Source organism: Enoplosus armatus, chromosome 21, assembly GCF_043641665.1.
Source record: "Enoplosus armatus isolate fEnoArm2 chromosome 21, fEnoArm2.hap1, whole genome shotgun sequence".
Taxonomy (NCBI): Eukaryota; Metazoa; Chordata; class Actinopteri; order Centrarchiformes; family Enoplosidae; genus Enoplosus; species Enoplosus armatus.
The window spans coordinates 9,173,936-9,193,328 of NC_092200.1; the positions used below are offsets into that span (position 1 = coordinate 9,173,936).

Genomic DNA, 19,393 nt, shown 5'->3' on the forward strand with positions numbered 1-19,393 from the left:
CACAATTGGGTCTGAAGTTGGTCTTTTTTAAAAAAACATCATGTTGCATCTGTCATGTTGCTGATGGTGCCATAATCCTTATTTGACAGGAATCCTTCCAGATCATTTCAACAAAAATCCAGATTAAAACTTGAAAATACTGGTGACCACCTTAGTTAGCAAAACTGAATGTTTGTTTACCAAGTCCTCTCTACATCGCTTACTTTTGTTAAAATCTTTGCAAGAGATGACCAGCTCTACATGTTAATTACTGTTTGTTGTATTGAGTTTGTGCAGCTGTCCCCTGTTATGCCATTTGCATAAAAGCTGTTTCATGAACCACAGTGTAAGTGAATCAGTTTAATTGTGGTTAGTATAAAGGGTGAGTCTTTTTGGTAAGTATTTTCTTTGATCAAATGGTAGTACTTCTGTACAAAGCACTAACTAATGCTCATTTTCATCATCAATGAATCTGCAATTAATCATTTGGTCTATAAAGAGTTTTCCTGAGTTTCCAGAGCCCGGGGTGACATCTTCAGATTTCTCATTTGGTCTGACCAACAGTCCAGAACCTAAAGACAATCAGTTAACTATCATGTAAGACTAAGAAAACCAACAAATAATCACATTATAAGGTGGTAGAAATTCAATTCATCATCTTCTCATTTCAGCTCTTTGGCTTTAGACTTGCAGTTGATATGAAACCAGATCAGGTGATTAAATCAAACAGGAATCCTCTAGAAGCATTACTTTATTGATCAGATATTTTTTGATGTTCACTATATACAAACATAGATGTCACATCAGCCTTGAACAAACCAGTCTAATTACATTAGTGTCAGGACAGGACTGACCATTGTACAGATGAATCATGCCTGATCCACTTCTTGATGTTCTCCTAAGATTGAAGACCATTTGAAACCCTTCAGGGCTGAACTGTCTTCACAAGACGGATAAATGCAAAGACTTGCCTCTGAGACAAATGTAAAAACAGAGGGCTACCTAAGGCATTTATGTTGGAGAGCTTGAGAGGTATGTGCTGAAGGTTTACTAGAAGCATAGATAGATAAAAACTTAATTAATCCTGACAGGTAATAGAAATCTGTGCTCTGTTCAACATTTTTCTTGTCTGAAAATCATTATTTTGCTGTGTTTCCACTGTCCTCTGGTGTCCAAATGTTGACAAACACTTAAAGTGTTGTTTCCTCAAAAAGAAGGTATCAGTTTATAACCTCAATATATTCACTGAAAAGACAAAACTTTACATTGGTTTCAATCTCCAGGAAGTATTAACTGCTCTGATATCTTTTGGTCGCTCTACTTCTCCAAAGGATGGGAGTGGAGAGGACTGAAGTTGTGATACATACAGTGAGAAGGGGGGCACAATTGGCCCAGTATTTGGGGAAAATGACATGGTTGTGTGGAGACTAGTTTTCCTCCATCACTGAGCCTTCTCAGCCAGGGCAGAAGCAGCTTCCTTCTCTTTTTGTAGCTCCTCCCTCCATCTAGCTTTCTTCTCCATGTTATGACTTGTCAGGGACTCATGCCTGCGTGCAGCCTGCGACAAAATGAGACAAATTACAGATCTGAAAAATGTCTGATGTTCCACATAAGACAGTTACAAGCAAGAATGCATGAGTCAAAAACTGCTGTTTCACATTATTGTAAACCAATCCACCAAGATTCCCCTCCTTGTAAACAGATATTAGAGAAAAACAATGAATGCAAACAATATGCAGTCATCCATTGTCACTCACCCGTTTCCCCACAAAGACCATGACCAGACAGGCCCCTATTGTGACCCCCATCATCACAAAGCAGGCTTTCACTCGGATTTTGTTTCTGGCAGCATCAATCGTCTCAAACCTGTGGCACGGGCAGGTGCACAAACAAACGTCAGTGTAGCCCGATATTTAAATTCTTTAAAAAACGATATTATACACATATACATATATATATATATATATATATATATATATATATATATACTTGATAGAGACGAGGTCTCCACCAACAATGTGGAACACATCAACATGCAGACTCTTAGTTGATGTTTTGTGCTGTTTTTAAGCTCAGCACACTATTGTACGGTTTACATGCGTGATAATAAGGTATTTTATCACTGCAGCAGATCAGATACAATCTCCAGGGACCACAGTAATTACCTCCACTCACAGTTTGTTTGAACAACAGCCGTCTTGGAATATCAGCTGCCAGCAGCAGCACCACCGCTCATCCAGTTAGTCAGCTCTGTTCTTGTGATGTATTTTAACTGAATCATGCAAAGAGCCAATTAGATGCAAGTGTGCTGGGAGGTCTGGTATAAACAGGAAGAGGCTACTTACGACATAAACTCTGGTATCTGGTCTGCTGTCTTAAAGCGCCCCGACCAGACCAGCAGCTTCTTGTCCAGCTTTGAGGGTCTGTAGCCTGGAATTCTGAACCCGGCACGAGGTGCTGCATGAAAGGACAAAGCACACGTCAAAAAGAACAAACAAACAAACAAAAATCTACATCTTGAACAAAACAACAGGGAATGAAGAGAAGTTCAGTTTCACAAGCCCCAGTCATTAGCTCCATCACCTCAGACTGTGACCCTATTTCCTGTGTCCCTCCTCCCTTTGGGACTAAAGAAAACTTTCACATACTTGCTATGGCAACAACAAGTGACCGTTGATGTACAAAATCCTCTGTCAATCAATATGGGGATGTTTAATCTCTCTGACCACTTAAAATAGTTTGTAGAAAACAAATGATCCATTTAGATGTAATTTATGCCATAATTTCACATCAGATTGGTGTGAGCCATCAGTTTTCCTTTTTAAAGCTATTATTGGTCATTTCCAAGTTTATCAGACATGTAACTGGATTACATTCTGGATTAGAGGTGAAAAGAGCAAATAAGTGGTGGTTACTGTGGTTGCACAGGATTTTGATTTGTGGTGTTGTGCATGTGTGAGACCAAGAAAAAAAGGCATGAGAATGTCTGTCTATGATCCAAAACTCTACCGTGTGCTGGAGCTGAAGGCAGAGGCTCTGCTTTGGCCACCTCCTGTGGTTTATTGCACATCCCTCTGTGGCTCCATGTTTCAGTGACCTGTTTGCATCTCTGACCTGTTGAGATATTTTTTTTTTAAAAAGCAAAAAACATGAATGGAGTCATAACAAGGGCTGCAACTGACTATTATCTTGTATATCGGTTAATCTGCTGAGTATAGAGAAAAATCTCAATTTCTCAATAGTGAGAAAAATCTCAATTTCATAAAGCCCAATGAGACTTCCTGAAGTTACTTGTTTTGTCCAACCAACAGTCCATAAACCAAAGAGATTCCATTTACTATCACATAAGACAAAGAAAAGCAGCAAATACTCACAATTTAGAGGCTGGCACTGGGAAATATTTGTCATTTTCACTTGAACGATTCTCAAAGCAGTTGCTGATTATTTTCTGTTCTAATCATTTCAGCTCTAACTATAACACACTTACTTCATGCCAAAATCTCACAACAACCTTTACATAAATAAATCGGTACTCACAAAACACATCATAACATGTGAAGGATATATATGAGCACAGCCAGTGGGCTGCCCTCTGCCATAATAAGACAGAGGTGTGTCAGGTTAACAAAGCTTAGAAATATAGTATAATAATAATAATAATAATAATAATACAAACTGTTTGCTAGGACAAAGCATTTTAGTGAGGCTTTTTATAGGATGATTAAACCTGAATACGAACTACAAATTTCACAATATAGGAACTTCTGTATATCAACATAGCCGTGGTTCCCTGCCGAGCCGCACACGAGCCGTTCAAGACATATATATATAAATTGCGTTAACAGCAAATGTATTAACCTTCTAGTATGTAAAAGTATTACATACTTCAGGTGCAAAAAATACAAAGTGGGAGAAGAGGGGGTGCCAGCCAGTTATTAATCGACAACAACACATACATTCAAGTTAAAGATACGAACCTATAAAGCTGCCGATGGAAAGGCGAGATCTGACGAAATTCATGTTTTTTGTTGAAGTAAATAAGGAACAACGTGTCTATCAAGCCATTCAAGTGCGTCGCAACACTTTTATTATTCCCTTGTCAGCTGTTGAAAGTCAACTAGCTATGCTTTCACTAACTACCAAACAAGACCCAGTCACATAAGCATATGAGCCTGTGCCGTATGCCTGATCAAAAATGATACAAGTTTCCCCTTTTAATAGTGTAATCTCCCCATGACTGGAGTTATAGGCACCACAAAGATGACTGGCTGGGGATAAATTTAGGTTAAAGTAGGCGGGAAATCGATGTGGAATAGACTTTGACACATCAGAGTATTTTATCACAAGTTGTGTAACTGTTCGGTGTATTTGTTAGATGGTACGTTTATTTAAATATAGGTATTGAGTTTTAAACTATTCCGAGATAAAGCTACTAATATACGGAATGGATGTGAGAGATATAATGTCATGTGGTTTTATAATTACCTTGACCGAGGTGGATTTCATACAGGCACTCTCTTGAACACTCACCCCGCGCTGTGTCTGGATAGGACCTTGCAGTCCACTATGGCGTCGCCCGGTGGAACTTTAAACTGTGAGGACTTTTCAATGTTTCAGGTAATTTTAACGAGGGATTTATCGATCTGTGCTAACTTGTCAAGGAGTGGCAGCGATCCGAATCATAACGTTTTGGAAGTTCACATGTCGTGTTGTTTATTTACTATGTAAAGCGAGTGCATGAGTGACCCTCCTGATCACTATTGCTCACACTGTGTGCTGCAAGAGTTCAAGGAGCCAGACTGAAAACAGGCAGCATATGGTTTAAAAGTCACTGTCACAGGTGTCTCCAGATGAACAAACTCGACCAGAATGTGATACCTAACCTGTTGATGTTGTTTAAGCGTCCTCAGACAATCATTCAGCGTCACTATACATATAAGATGCATCAAACTTTATTACATGTTTTTATTTCTAGATGTAAAGGGGTTAAGGCTTCGAAAAATCCTTCAAATTCGACAATAAGAGAATAAAAAGAAATCACAAGTCACTCTCTGCATAAACTTGAATTTTCATTGGAAAGATATCAGGGGAGTCACTTAATGCAGAGATGTGAAAAAATGCATAGTTATGTGCTAAATGTTTGCTCAATTGTGAGGCAATGGAACACAAAAAGCCTTGGAGGCAGACTGAGGTCCCACTTGGAAACATATTGCAATTATGAGCAGTTGTTGTCCAAGCCAGTTTTGCTGTTATGTATTGCAGTATGACATACATAATTTTTTGTGACCTTCAAATCATTGCTTTGATGGTTTTAGTTGAACTGAAGCCTCACTGTGTGTTTCTCAGGAGGTGCTGAAGGTGATGCGCACCATAGATGACCGCATCGTCCATGCCCTGAACACCACCGTGCCCACAGTCTCCTTCTCAGGCAAAGTGGATGCCACACAAACATGCAAACAACTGTATGAGTCTGTGAGTGTGGCAGTCATGTCTACAATAACATATCTCTGTGTGTTTTGGGGGAGCGGTAGTACCTGCTAGCTTTTTCATATCATACTGTGGCAGTTGCTTTCCAGTAATAATCGCATGTGTTCCACAGATGATGGAGGCCCACCTGAGCAGAGACAAAGCTATCAAGTCCTGCATAGCCCAAACATCTGAGGTGGTGGGACAACTGCGTGAAGAAAGAGCAAAAGATAGCGAAAACCTTGCACTCATCAAACAGCTCAGAAAGGAGCAGACCAAAGTAAGTCCTGTTTCTAACACTAGAGGGCTCCAAATACCACGAGCTGTAAGATGTGAGCCAGCCAAGTAGGTCCATCTGCAGCTGGAAGACTCACAATTTCACTCAGCAAGTTCAGTTTACTCATCATGGGGAGTACTAGCCTGTGAAACCGTTTTATAATTTATTCTGTGGCCCAAGAGAGGAGTTGAAAGCTGTTCTCAAGTTGCCTTATGGGTAATGTAGTGTTTGACCTGTACTAGGGACTAAAAGTCAGATTATTTCGACTTCTGGTGCTTTGATTTGGATCATTCTTTTTTTCTTTTTTTTAGTTTGTCCTTTTGCGAGCCTCCTAACTTTATTTTAAAAAAGCAATACTAAATCACTCCATACAGTGAGCACCACAAACAAAATTATTTTCTCCTCCATGGTGCTGGTGTGGCAACAGAAATCTCAGACGTGGTTATCTCAAAACTTGGATGAATAATAACTGTCTCATTTATACAACTACCTGCATGGTGAAATAGTGGTCAATGGGAAATTACAGACCCTAAGTGGAGTTGTATAAACAATTTCGCAGGAGATGGAAATGGATGTTATTATATATTTATATAACTATTCTGTCATACTTTGAGTGAAAATCATACAGTAAGTAATGCATTTTTCCTTCCTTGTCTGCAGTTAAAGCTCATGCAATCAGAGCTGAATGTTGAGGAAGTTGTCAATGACAGAAGTCTGAAGGTATGCTCACAGCTATCAGTAATTTGCCCACAATGTCCTGTAATCACATATAACTCATCTGTAATTATCTCTATGTTACTTATTCCTGCTTTCCTTTGTTCAGATTTTCAGTGAACGGTGCAGAATCCACTACACGCTTCCGAAGGTGAAGTGAAGCTCCATCTGATGAGAGGAGCGGCTTCACTTGAGGCTCAAATCCAGACTGGAACTGAAACTGTGACGTGCTGCAGAGTCCTGACTGCAGGCTGTTCACCATCCAGACCACTGTGACCTCTTCTCCAACACACTTATATTCCATTGTGATTATTGTATTGCATTGCCACAGCTGTTAAACAGTCCCCCGTGTGCTTCTTTAATGAAAAACATTGTACAGAGTTTTTTAAAGAGACAATTAAACGTTTTCAAGTGACGCTTGTTGCTGTGATTTAAATCATTCGTGAGTCTTTTGAGGAACTCTGAGTTTTCTACATATGAATTGGCACAACATTTTGTGCAGACATACATGGTTCCCAGACGACAAATCCTAATGGTGATCCTCTGACTTTTCCTGATCCTGAACCTTTCATCCAGCACCATCATCAAGTCAAAATGTGTATTTGTTTAACACTTACTATACCAAATACCTACAAAACTAATGACATTCTCAACATAGACATTCTCATAGTGCTAATTAGCAAATGTTTGCATGCTAACACACCAAACTAAGATGGTGAACATGGTAACGTTATACCAGCTAAACATCAGCTTGTTAGCGCTGTCATTATGAGCATGCTAGCATGCTCATGTTAACATTTAGGTCAAAGCACCACTGTTCCTTAGTACAGCCTCACAGAGCTGCTAGCAAGGCTGAAGACACTTGTTTATATTATTCCTTTATAAATTAGTGCATTCACCTTCCAGCCCAACACTGAATATCTTCATATCTGTCAGTTAGAACATAGATAAAACTGTAAGTAACATTCTCATCCTACATAAATCTGCAGGGAACAGTGAGGCTCTTTTCCCATCAGTGGACTATTTAAAAACAGGTTTCCCTGTTCTGCCACAGTCTGATCGGTGCAATTATATCAAATGATTGGAAAATCACCAACATTCCCATGCTGTGATAATTGATACTTGATACTTTGGTAACAGTCAGGAAATAGATGTCATGTGTAGAGAATATACCAACATAGTAAAATTACAGTATTGACACTAGTATGACCAAATTATAGACAGATTGTAAGCATATATGAAGAATGGACCCAGGAGGACATTGAGCAACTTCAGGTGTCACCAAACATATAAGACCTGAGCCACACAACCTCCTCTCAACCAAGAGACCTGGAAGAGGACAGACTACAAAAAAACACGAGAGAGAGAGAGAGAGAGAGAGAGAGAGAATGGGTCAGCAACAGCCAGGGAAGACAGACAGGTCCCAGGACAGCCGATGGTCCAGCTCAGAGAAGCCAGAGAGGGTTTTAATCCTGATGCACTTTAGCCAAGTCCTTATTTTTGGGAGTTTTGTATCATATGCACAGGAGAAATTAGTAAAAGAGGAAACACAAGAAAGAAGAAGAAAAGCTCATGAAGCCGTTTAATTAGTGCATGACTCAACGAGTCTGTGTTATGTGCCAAATCTTGTGATTTCCCAGCAGTGTGTTGAAAATATATATAGCTGTCACATCCAAACACAGGCACGCCTTGTTCCCTGACTCAACTTGAACGCCTCACTGAAAAAGACTCGGTCGGTTTCGTTCGTCTTTTCTCTAACCTTCACTAAAAACAGTGTTTTGTGATTTGCTGTTGTGTTTACAGCGTGTTTCCGCTGCCTCCAAGTTGCCAAAACAAATCTGTGAATGCAGGTTTAAACCAAGTAAAGTATCTGTGCCTACAGGCTGCAGACTCATCATATAAAACAATGTTATATGCAGTTCCCATCGCTAACATAAAATACTGTATACTACTGTAGATCATGATATTAGGAGAAAATCTAACTATTTTGTACAATATTCATTAATAAATGAGTCAGACTTGCTGTGATTCTATTAAGTGTTGCTTTTCTTTCTGTGGTATCTGATTTGTGAAATAGCCGCAGGCCAGGGCAACCACAGTCTGATCTGATCTCCAATCAGAGTGTGGGGCCTTGATATCTCCCTTAAAACAGGTAAAGTAGTTGTGGCTTAGCATTGAAGGTGGAGTGCTGTGATTTTACACCTAATTTCCAACCACACAAGCATTCAGTAACAACAAGTACAAAATAACAACAGTGATAAATGTTGATCAGAAATGACAAGTGACATACATATAGAGTTTTCTTGCTTGTTCATTCCCAATATGGTCAGCAGCTTAAAATAAGAATATATGTGTGTTCTTTAAAATAATGATTCTTTACACCAAAAACTGTATCATTCAAAGGTAAATTTAATGAGTTGCATTATAAACAGTATTAAGACACCTTGCAAAACAGAAACCGCTAATAGCTGGTTCGGCATTCTTTTAATGGTGCCAATTTGCCAAAATGTATATAGGCTCACTGACTCCAGGGGGCGCAGTTGTCTGAAATTTGCACGTTTCAGAGCGTCAAACAAATGTGACAACAGTGCCATCAATAAAGTTATTCCGGTTTTTAAAACGAGAGGAAACCAAGAGATGAGTCAGGCACAAAAAAGTAGAGAAATTGACTATAAATGTATTTCCATAGTTCTTGGATGAGCTACGTTTGGTTATTCAAACTCTGGAGCAGATAAGAAGAATAAAAATGTCTTCTAATTTTCAGTAACTGCAATGAAATAAAAGTAGTAGACACTGTCACAAAGCCTGTGGGAAACATTATCAGTTAAAAAACTGAACATTTGACTCATGACTTTTTGTCAATAAATCTACTCGAACTTTGTTTCTTGTAGGGTTCCAACAGAAACGTCCTCGCTCCTGAGATTTAAAGCAGCATTTTTAGGCTGCATGCCCATGTTTTAAAACAAATATTGTGACATTGTCATGAGCCACACAAGCTTTAAGTAAGAAATGTACAAGGGCGAAACAATGGGTTATGATCACTACCAGATTTAAATTATTCCAGCTTTTCCTGTTTTAAACTGGTGGGAGTTTGATGAATCCAACACTTTCCACAAGGAAAATAATCCAAGTCAGCCACTTTAATCCACTGCGTGATCAAAATGTATGGACACAGTGGCTTTAAATACATTATTAGCATTTTGTGATGGAGAACTTTGGTAAGAGAAGTCCAACTTTGTGTATCAGAATAGTTTTACCTCTCTTAGTTTTAGTACACTTAGCATTTCATTTAAATCCCAGAAAATAGACAATATGAACACTCCATGGAACAAGAGTTTAAATAAGATATGTCACATTCATAAACACTGCAACAAAGTGACTATATAATATTTTCAAAGTAACATCAAAGAGATAAGACAGCTACAGAGGACTGCAGGGCCAAACATCAAATATCTGCAAGATGTTTCATCCCTCAACGGGAACAAAACTCATGCAGCATGTGCTTAACAAAGAGGAACAGTAGTCACAAGATGATGCCAACAGGGAGGTGACGGACATGTGAAGTCCAGGGATTCACAAATACTGCTGACACACAACCTAAGGTGGCTCAGCACAGCCGCAGTGTGATTCAGTCACTTCAAGTCTTGAAGTAAATGTGTGGTTCGTGGTCAGTCAACACTTTCAGTCAGCATGTCTAACTACGTGTCCTGTAGGATTTGGTCTGGCTTGGGACGACTGCTTGAATCGGATGTTTCACAGACCTGTGTTTTATCAGATTATCAGGATTGAGTTGATTTAATCTAAATGATTTCTAACGAGGAATATTTTCATTGTTGAAAGTTGAAAGAATCATCGTAAAATAGAGGCACAAAGTCATAGAGACAGTTTAGTTTCTGTGAGAGCACCTGAGTGCAGAATATAAATGTGATTGTATGTTTTTACCTGTGTGTTGCAGCCTGTGCTGTGTGCCGCAATGATTACTTGGAAAGTAATAAAGAGATTAAAGAGGTTGATGCATATACCTTTAAAACAAATAGTATAAATAGATTGCTTGAAATGCATTTGAATTATGCAATTGAAAAAATGAAAATGAAAATATATCATGACATAATTTTAGAAAGAGGTTCAATCCAGCAGCCGTCATTTCCATGCTGATTAGTCATCAAGTTCAGCTCCAGGTCGGTGGGTGGGATTCATAAACGTATGTTTATTTTACACAATGCCTTTTTGTTCAAACAAAATGGAGCATATACTGTTTGTGACTCATGCAAATGTATTGAAGGTTGGGTTCCCTTCACAGCTCAGTGCCCATACAAAAAATACATTCAGTGTTTAAGATACAGTTTGATGTGTCGTCACCTGGTGCATATGAAGCCTGAAGCCTCAAAACTATTTATAATGCAACTAATTAGATTTACCTTTGAATGACACATTGGCGTAAAGAATCATATTCATGATTTTAAGAACACACATATATTCTTAATTTAAGTTGTTGACCATATTGGGAATGAATAAGCAAGAAAAGTCTAAATGTATGTCACTTTGGTTATTTTTGCACTTTTTGTAACTGAATGCTTGTGGTTGGAAAAAGGTTTGCAGCACTCCACCTTCAGTTCTAAGCCAAAGCTATGCTACACTACCTGTTTCAAGATATCATGGCCCCACACCCTGAACATGTCTTCGAGTGCCCTGCCCCTCCCTTATTGAGAGGTACTTGAGCAAGACCCTTCATGCATTGGAGATCAGATCAGACTGTGGTTGTACTGTGTGACTTTCAGGTGTGTAATCATAAAAAAACAGAGCACTGCACTCAGTGATACTTCCCGAGATACATAAAGATTGTGAACCTACAAGAAAAGACGGTCAAATAAAGTCAGAGGTCAAAGGCTCAGTTTTTGACTGACAGCTTCGGTCTGCTGCAGGTTCTCCAAGCCTTGTGACAGTTTCAATAGACTCCTTAAAGTGACCTTAAGGTTGGAATAGCCATTTAATTTCATGCTGCATCACACATATATTGTAGATCAGCTTCTTCCAGATCTTCACGAAAATTGTATGTTTACTCACAAGTAAAATGTTCAAACCCAAGACTCTCATGTCTCTGGCTGGCTGGGTGTGGTGATCTCTCTTCCCTGATATCTGGAGAGACTCTGGACCAGACGAACATGCCTCTATAATATGATATTATACTTTTATCACGTGAGAAAAATATCAGGAGCTCACTGTTTAGTAGCCACAAGAGGACGTAGAGCAAAATCATTACAAGTTACTATAAGAATATTTTAAAGTGATATTAGAAATGACTTGCTAGAATGTGGTATTTTAAGCAGTACAGTATTTTCAGCTTATTTTCAGTTGTACCACATATGTTATGAGTCCTGATTGTTTAGGATTCAGTAGGAATACTTTTGGCAATTTCTACACTGTGACCGGAGAGGCGGGCCCTGGCTGTCAGTGGGCTTGAAGAGGTATTAATAGTAAAATAATAGTGAGTTATTACACAAATATATATAAAACACTGTGTCAATGTGGATTTTCCACACATATAAAGCAGACTGAAACAGCAACATAAAATACGGTAATGAATAGACTTGCTGTTTTTCATCATTGCTTTTGTGGAAAAATGTCTTTGACCAATCCTTCTTCACCACACTGTCTGCCAGCTGAAGCCTGCGGCTATTTTAAAAAACTGATAACACAGAAAGAAACTTAATGGAATCACAACACATTTATTAATTCATCTTGTACAAAATAGTTCCATTTTGACCTACTCCTAACATCATGATCTATAGTAATGTACAGTATGTTATTACATGTTGGCAATGGGAATTATAATGAGACTGCAGCCTGTAGGCACTGATACTTTGCTTGGTTTGGGATCCCATTAGAAGTATTCAATAGGGTCTTGGTGGCTCTTAGACTGCTGCATTTCAGTCAGCTCAATTTCTCCTCCATGACATGGAAGTCTTTCGTAAACACGGAGGTGAAGATGATCGTCTCCTCCCACATGGACCTGCAAGGAAGTAAAAGTAAAGTTTCAGGAGATCTTTAAACCTGCATTCACAGATTTGTTTTGGCAACTTGGAGGCAGCGGAAACACGCTGTTGAGTTGATTCATTACACATCCAACAGACACTGAGCAACATTAGCATTTATTTGGCGTCCATATTCTCTCTCCTCTAGCTCTGTTAAATGCTACACTAATGTTGTCTGTCCGTCAGACAGGTAGTGTACAGGTGGTTTTTAGAGCTTTTTTTTTTAGTCCAGAGCGGTGTCAGTGAACTTAAAGTTGCTGGCCCAAAAACCAAAACAATTGCCGAAAGTCGCTATAAACCCTCATACAAATGAGTATACAAATATTGATTGAAGCCGCTTTAAATCCCACTTGATCTTGTTGCTAGAGAGTTCAAGTCGTTCCCGTACCCAAAAGTAGGGTGACCATATTTTCAAATCCCCAAACCAGGACCCTTAAGTCCTGAAAGACAATATTGTGAGCACAACAATTTTTGTTTTAAGGACTTCGGGGCTTCCGTAGTTTTGCTATTGTGCTCTTTGTCTTGTCAATAATATTTACCTTAATGAAGTAGTTGGTCCCGGACACAACCTGCTTCATGTAGCTCTTGGCTGTGAAAACTTCGTAGGTCTTCCCCGCTTGTTCCTCTGCCTTGGCCTTTACCTGAGTAACAATGAGGTGACAGCAACATCAAAAACGAAACCCAGGCCCCGTTAACTGTGCGTTAATAGTTATGAGGGAAGAAAGTCAAAGCGTAACAATAACAGTCCTCTTTTCTACTTACGCCATCACAGATCGTCTGGATTTTTTCGTCAGCATCAACTGGCGGGGAAGGCCCTCCACACATCATCGGCATTGTGACAGTTTTTGGTGAAAAGCAGCGAAAAGACGAACGAAACCGACTGAGTCTGTTTAAGTGAAGCGTTCAAGTTCAGTCAGGGAATCATATGACTCTGTATTTTGGAGCGTCATACGATTGTACCATCGGCGTAGGGGGGGGGGGTTGCTTTTTTAAACGATGTCACACATCGAAGTCTCTGAGTTGTAAATAACCATGTACTATACATGTAGATTACTATTGTAAATCATTTAAAGTATGAAGAAGGAAGGTTCTTAAAATATATTTAAATATTTGTCTTTGTTCGCCCTCTTTAAAGACAATGTGGGTTCGTCCGAGGCGTGGCCGTGTTTTCACATGACAGCTGACCATCGTGTTTATCACACTGCTGGGAGTGGACTGATTTGGCCAACACAGACTGGTGGTGTTGGAGGATGTCGTGGAAAAACGTGTGGGTTCCGTGTTTGGAGATTCAGAGGATCAAAGATGAGTCACGCACTAACCAAACAGCTTCATGAGCTTTTCTTCTTCTTTTTATATTTCCTATTTTAAAAGTCATTTCTAATGAGCAACAGATACAAAGCTCCCCAAACAAAAGAGTAGGCTGCAGTTTAACTATCAAGTATAACTTTTCATACATTCATTGAACAGGTTTTGTGACAGTGGATCATTGATTTAAGACAAACAGCTTTGGCAGGCTATAAATCACTCAACAGGCCAGAGGAAATGATTCATCCTCTATTCTTTATACACTTCATTTTATTCATTTACTGTATTCAAGTACAATTTTGAGATGCTAGTACTTTTCTTGTGGGAGACCATTGTATCCCACTTTCTACTTCTACTCCACTATATTTCTGATGGAAATATTGTACCTTTTACCTCAAGTATATTTATGTGACAGCTTTAGCTCCAAGTGAACCACGCCCAGGAGGTAGAGCTGGTCATCCACCACTCACAGGGTTGGCGGTTTGATGCCGACTTCTCCTGTCCTCCTGTCTCCTGTTCTTCAGTGTCCTTGAGCGAGACACTGAACCCCACCTTGCATGGTAGCTCACTGCCATTGGTGTGTGTGGTTGAATGAGACAAATTGTCAAGTATATATATGCAACCATTTGCCATTTAGTTACTTATATCTCTGATCTTATTTTCTTTTGATCAAGCTTTCTGCCCACCTGGATTGGAAGGCATACAATTTTCCCATTATGTAACCTGGTTTTCCAGATATAGAGAAATTAATTAAATCTTACTGGCAAAATGGGGGGGAGCCCTGTCCCCTGATGCATAAAGTCGCACAATCCAATTCAGCCTCAAGCACACAGGTAAATAAATGAAAGAAGGTACTCTGACCAACACATGATGGAGACGTGCAAACGGGAAACCCAATGAGGACATCTGCTGGACAAGCGTGACAAAGTAAGAAATTCATTTTTAGCCTGCATGGTTCTGGGGATGTTGCTCAGTCTGTTGGCTGGTCTACATTTAGTGCCACCATCAGGTCAACATGTTGAATTTGTCCAATACTTTGGTTTATGAGCAAACATCTGAAAAACTATAATAACATTCCCATTAACCTCAGCTGTACTTTGTGTAGGCAAATGTTAGCATGCTAACCTTGTCTGGCAGGAATATGATACACTAGCACTGACAGTTTTGAGAAATATTTCAGCAGTGAGAAGTAAAGCTGATGTGTGTGAAGACTTTGCAGGTTGTTGTGGCAGTGATATGGGGATGGAGTTCTCCAGTGTCAATGAAAAGATGCTGTAACAAGTGCTGAGTAAAGCTCAGCAGTGATAATGAGGCTGCATCAGATATATTCCCTCACAGTGGCTGAACTGAATTATGCCAGATGGGGCAGAACTCCCCCTGGGGTGCAATACATTAAGCTATATTCCTCCGTTTGGGGGTCATTAACAAAGAACAAACTCGTGTTAAAAGCAAGAGGCACTGTAGAGAAATCTCCAGGTGATAGTGGAGGGAAATTGCACAACCAGGAAATGTAACCAACACTACATTTTTAAGAGGGACTTTGGACTGTCTGTTTTTGAAAGATGACATATTATCTACCACATTATTCTTCAAGTAAAGATGGTTTGTGAAGATAGCAGAAAATTGGGATTAGAAGACCTCTGTAGATAAAACTATGTGTACATGACATCTAAGGCTGGGAAGAGTTGAATCATCTAAATGTCTGTGGGATTTGTTTGATAAGAAACTGACTTAGAAGATTTGCCTCAAGGTATTTTGGGAAGTTTTGTAGCTCAACTCCAATCCCAGTTGATGGCAGCTGAAAAGCACAAATCCACTGAGGTTATGGATACTCTAACTCGAACTGGCTTTAAGCTACTAAACAAAACTCAGAGGACACGGAGCCACTCTACCAGCAAATCTCAGGCTGCCATGAAATGAAAAAAACCCAGAGATTTCTGTCTAAATAGTCAAAGTTTGCAGAAAATTAAACAGCTGTCTAACTCCTGCAAGCAGTGTCCGACAACAATGCTTTTGTATCTGTAAAGCCTGATATGGATGTCTATTTTGCCAAATTGTGTGATAAAGCAAAATGTTTTATCAGTAAAGTGCAATCAGAAAACAGGCGGGATTAACACTGAAAACAGGTATTTTCAAATGTTATTGCCTGACTGAGGTTCTGGTCATTCTGAATGAGGTTTGGACTGGGTTATTTATTTCTGCCCTTAAATTTAAATGCTTTCTTTTTGAAAACATGCAGAGATTGCAATCATTTTGATGCTAAAATCAGCATAATGTGTAGATTTTGGGCTAACCAAGGGAAGTATGGCCTATACAGCTGGAATAAAGTATATAAAATATGTATTATTTTCACTGCGTTTAATTTGATTAAATTACCAAATAATTTGTTTGGCTCGATTTTATTCTGTCAAAAACGACCTACATTTGTCCAAATATCCGTATAATTAAACAAACTATAAATGGCATATAACCCAAACAACGTGTTATGAATATAATTTAGCATTTCATATAATTTCATAAATGAAAATGATTAAAATCTTTGATCTCATACCAACTCTCAACTAGTTTTTCTTGTGAACATTTGTCCGTGAACACAACGTAGCCTATGCTGTTGTGTTTGGCCAGCTACATGCTTGTTTATGGACTGTTTGTTTAAATCCTGCCTTGTAACTTGTGTTGTGACTGACATTTATTCATTCATTAGAAAACATGTCTGTGAGACTATAACTTTTCCAACCTGAGGATGGCGGCAAATACAGTGCGGAGTGTGGGACTAAAGAAGAAGAAGACGTCCGTCTCCAGTGTTTTCAGAGACAACAGTGAGCCATGATATCACTTCACGGCGCACTTGTCTTCGCCATGATGTCCTACGTGCTGTCCCGGAGTTTGTGCCAGGTTGTTGCGGAAGTGAACCGCAAGTCTTACCCGACCTTAGGTTCAGCTTTTCGGGCTTTTACAACCTCGAGTCCAAAATGGGGAGAAGCATCCGACAGCGGTAAAACACATTTTGTGGTCTGAGTCCAACAGGAATCACCTTAATAGCTGTAATATCCCCGTTGGCCTCGTGCCTGTGTGTCTTAATAGTGAATTCTTCATCTGCGGGGTGTCATAAAATACCTTTTATAGTGGTGAAATGTCGTCGTCCAGCACTATTGAGTGCTTACCACTGTGAAAAGTGTTATGTAGCCTTATTACTGTAGTCCTTCATGGCATTATTAGAGGCTGCCTGCACACATAAATCCAGCCTATGGTGGAAAGTAACTAAGTACATTTACTCAAGTAACCTACGTTTGACCTACTTTTTACTTTTTATACTTCTACTTCACTACAATTCAGAGGTAGATATTGTACTTTTTACTGCACTACATTTATTTGATAATTTAAATTACTTTGCGGATTGAGATTAATAATATAATCTACATAATAATATACAAAATATAATCAACAAATAAATGATGATGTGTTATTACAGTTTAAGAGAATCAGTTAATTACAGTTACAGTTAATCTAGACTTACTAAAACTAAACATTTATAGAAGTACAATAGTTAAAATTAGCCCCACCTTCACCAGCTGCAACATTAAAGTAATGTACTCATTAATGCGTCAGTAATTATAATCCATTAATATGCTATATAATTCTGCATAATGAGTACTTTTACTGTTGGTACTTAAAGTATATTTTTATGTCTATGCTTTTGTACTTTTACTTACGTAACATTTTGAATGCAGTATTACTACTTTTGCTCAAGTAAACTGCTCCTTCCACCACCGCCGCCAGCATTGTCAAACTGAATGGACCGAAGAATGTGTATCCAGTGTTTTTCATGTGAGAGTTTGGTTGACTCTGACATTTTTGTTTGAAATGGACAACAATTGTCAGTAGGGAAAGCTCTAGTTTCTCCTCACGGAGGACACAGCAACATTGACCAGCACTACATGCTGAAGTAACACAGATTACTATTAAATCAATGGATGGTGGGTTTATAGGGTTTTACAGGCATCAGGGTCCAATTTGGCAAAAGGTGAATTTTGACTTTATATTAAAGTGTTTGTAATCTTTTATGTTTCAGCTTCAGTGGTGACCTACTCGCAGCTGAAGACCATGCTGTCCAACCGGGACATTCAGCTGTTTGATGTCAGAAATCCTGATGAATACCAGGCTGGACGTATTCCAGATGCTGTCAACATCCCACGTAAGTGTTAAACACAAAGTGGGGAATTTCCTATGGGGTCTCTTCTATCATATTGTTTTTGTGTATGTGTGTGAATATCAGTTGGCAACCTGGAGGAGTCTCTGAAGCTGTCCCCAGAGCACTTTCAGCTGATATTTGAAGTGAGGGCTCCTGGGAAAGACGACGACAACATCGTGTTTCACTGCAAAAGTGGCAACAGGAGCTCCAAAGCCCTGGACATCGCCCGTCAGCTGGGATTTAGCAGGTAAAACCGCAGATCCACCTGTGTACACACATGAAACACATCCATTCAGAAGTCCAATTATTACGCGACCCATTAAAGGTCACACTGAGCTTTCAAAGCCAGAGGATCTAGTTATTACCTGAAGAGCAAATAAATACATTTCTGAGTGAGATCCCAGACAAACTGCATTACATTTCAATCATGCTAGGTAATGTGAAGCCTGCTACGCCACATAATGAGCTGTCGTGGAGCTACTCAGACCTATAAATGGCGCATTTTATGTTATTTAATTATTAATCCACCCTGGTGCTGCGACCAGAGTACACTGTCCTGGGATGCTGCTTTGGCTTGTTGAACGCTGGATGACCTTTTAGTAGAAAAACAAGCAACGGTGATAAGAGACTAAGCTCTTCTCTTCATGCTTCTTTTTCTCAGGGCGAGACATTATAAAGGAGGGTACAGCGAGTGGGCTGAGCAAGAAGGAAAATGAATCCGGGCTGAATTCTGCGCTTTAGTTGCATATCTTAAAAAATGATTACTATTACTTTATAGTTAAACACCACTTCCCTGCCAAGTCACATTTTAAGCTACTGATTCGACCCTGTCATGAAGGTTTTACATAAGCTGTGTATCCTTATTATTCTGTGTAAAGACCTTCGATTCTTGAAAAACTGATTAATGTGAAAGTGCTTGATGTTGATTAAATCATACAGAAATGTCAACATGTCTTTGGAAGTCTTTGTAGACCCACAGTTTGTCCCGATTTTTCACTACACACTCATTTTAAAAGTTTTTTTCAGCTAAATAGTAACTGTCGTAGTTTACTGTTTTTGCAGTTAGGATATAAAAAAATCAATATAATATTATATATTATATAAAGATCTATATACTTTTTCAACTTAATTATTTATTCATTTTGGTTTGCTCATAGCAGTACAAATATAGCTGCAAGAATAAAACTAAATCAAACAAAAACCTAAAAAAGGCAAGCCAAAAAATGTATTTTAACAAAATAAACAAATAAAAGGTTAGTAAATAAGAGTTGATTGATTTATAATAACACAATATAAATATTCACTTTTCTGTTTCACTATGTTTGCAGGACCTAAGACATGAGACTAATGAGATTTAGTGTGTATACTTGATTTGTGAGTTTCTGTGTGGGATAAAAAGCAGTTACATCTGTGGACCAGTAGATGGCA

General features: G+C 38.9%; 4 protein-coding genes across 4 annotated transcripts; 2 read left to right on the forward strand and 2 right to left on the reverse strand.

The window, feature by feature from the left end:
• Positions 1–712: 712 nt before the first annotated feature.
• Positions 713–4,109, reverse strand: fam162a (family with sequence similarity 162 member A). Its single transcript, XM_070928177.1, has 5 exons — positions 3,957–4,109; positions 2,989–3,093; positions 2,325–2,436; positions 1,737–1,845; positions 713–1,537 (listed from the first exon to the last, which is right to left on the reverse strand). Exons 1-5 carry the CDS (start codon positions 3,997–3,999, stop codon positions 1,421–1,423), a joined length of 486 nt encoding a protein of 161 aa, XP_070784278.1. The 5' UTR covers positions 4,000–4,109; the 3' UTR covers positions 713–1,420.
• Positions 4,110–4,544: 435 nt separating this feature from the next.
• On the forward strand, positions 4,545–6,833 carry mix23 (mitochondrial matrix import factor 23). Its single transcript, XM_070928383.1, has 5 exons — positions 4,545–4,596; positions 5,326–5,451; positions 5,579–5,725; positions 6,383–6,442; positions 6,546–6,833. The coding sequence occupies exons 1-5, from the start codon at positions 4,546–4,548 to the stop codon at positions 6,594–6,596; spliced, it is 435 nt and encodes a 144-aa protein (XP_070784484.1). The 5' UTR covers position 4,545; the 3' UTR covers positions 6,597–6,833.
• Positions 6,834–12,142: 5,309 nt separating this feature from the next.
• LOC139304220 (cystatin-B-like) lies at positions 12,143–13,375 on the reverse strand. Its single transcript, XM_070928107.1, has 3 exons — positions 13,231–13,375; positions 13,008–13,109; positions 12,143–12,446 (listed from the first exon to the last, which is right to left on the reverse strand). The coding sequence occupies exons 1-3, from the start codon at positions 13,300–13,302 to the stop codon at positions 12,318–12,320; spliced, it is 303 nt and encodes a 100-aa protein (XP_070784208.1). The 5' UTR covers positions 13,303–13,375; the 3' UTR covers positions 12,143–12,317.
• A 3,203-nt stretch (positions 13,376–16,578) lies between these two features.
• On the forward strand, positions 16,579–18,913 carry LOC139304416 (thiosulfate:glutathione sulfurtransferase). Its single transcript, XM_070928346.1, has 4 exons — positions 16,579–16,768; positions 17,846–17,968; positions 18,050–18,212; positions 18,627–18,913. Exons 1-4 carry the CDS (start codon positions 16,600–16,602, stop codon positions 18,679–18,681), a joined length of 510 nt encoding a protein of 169 aa, XP_070784447.1. The 5' UTR covers positions 16,579–16,599; the 3' UTR covers positions 18,682–18,913.
• The last annotated feature ends 480 nt before the right edge of the window (positions 18,914–19,393 follow it).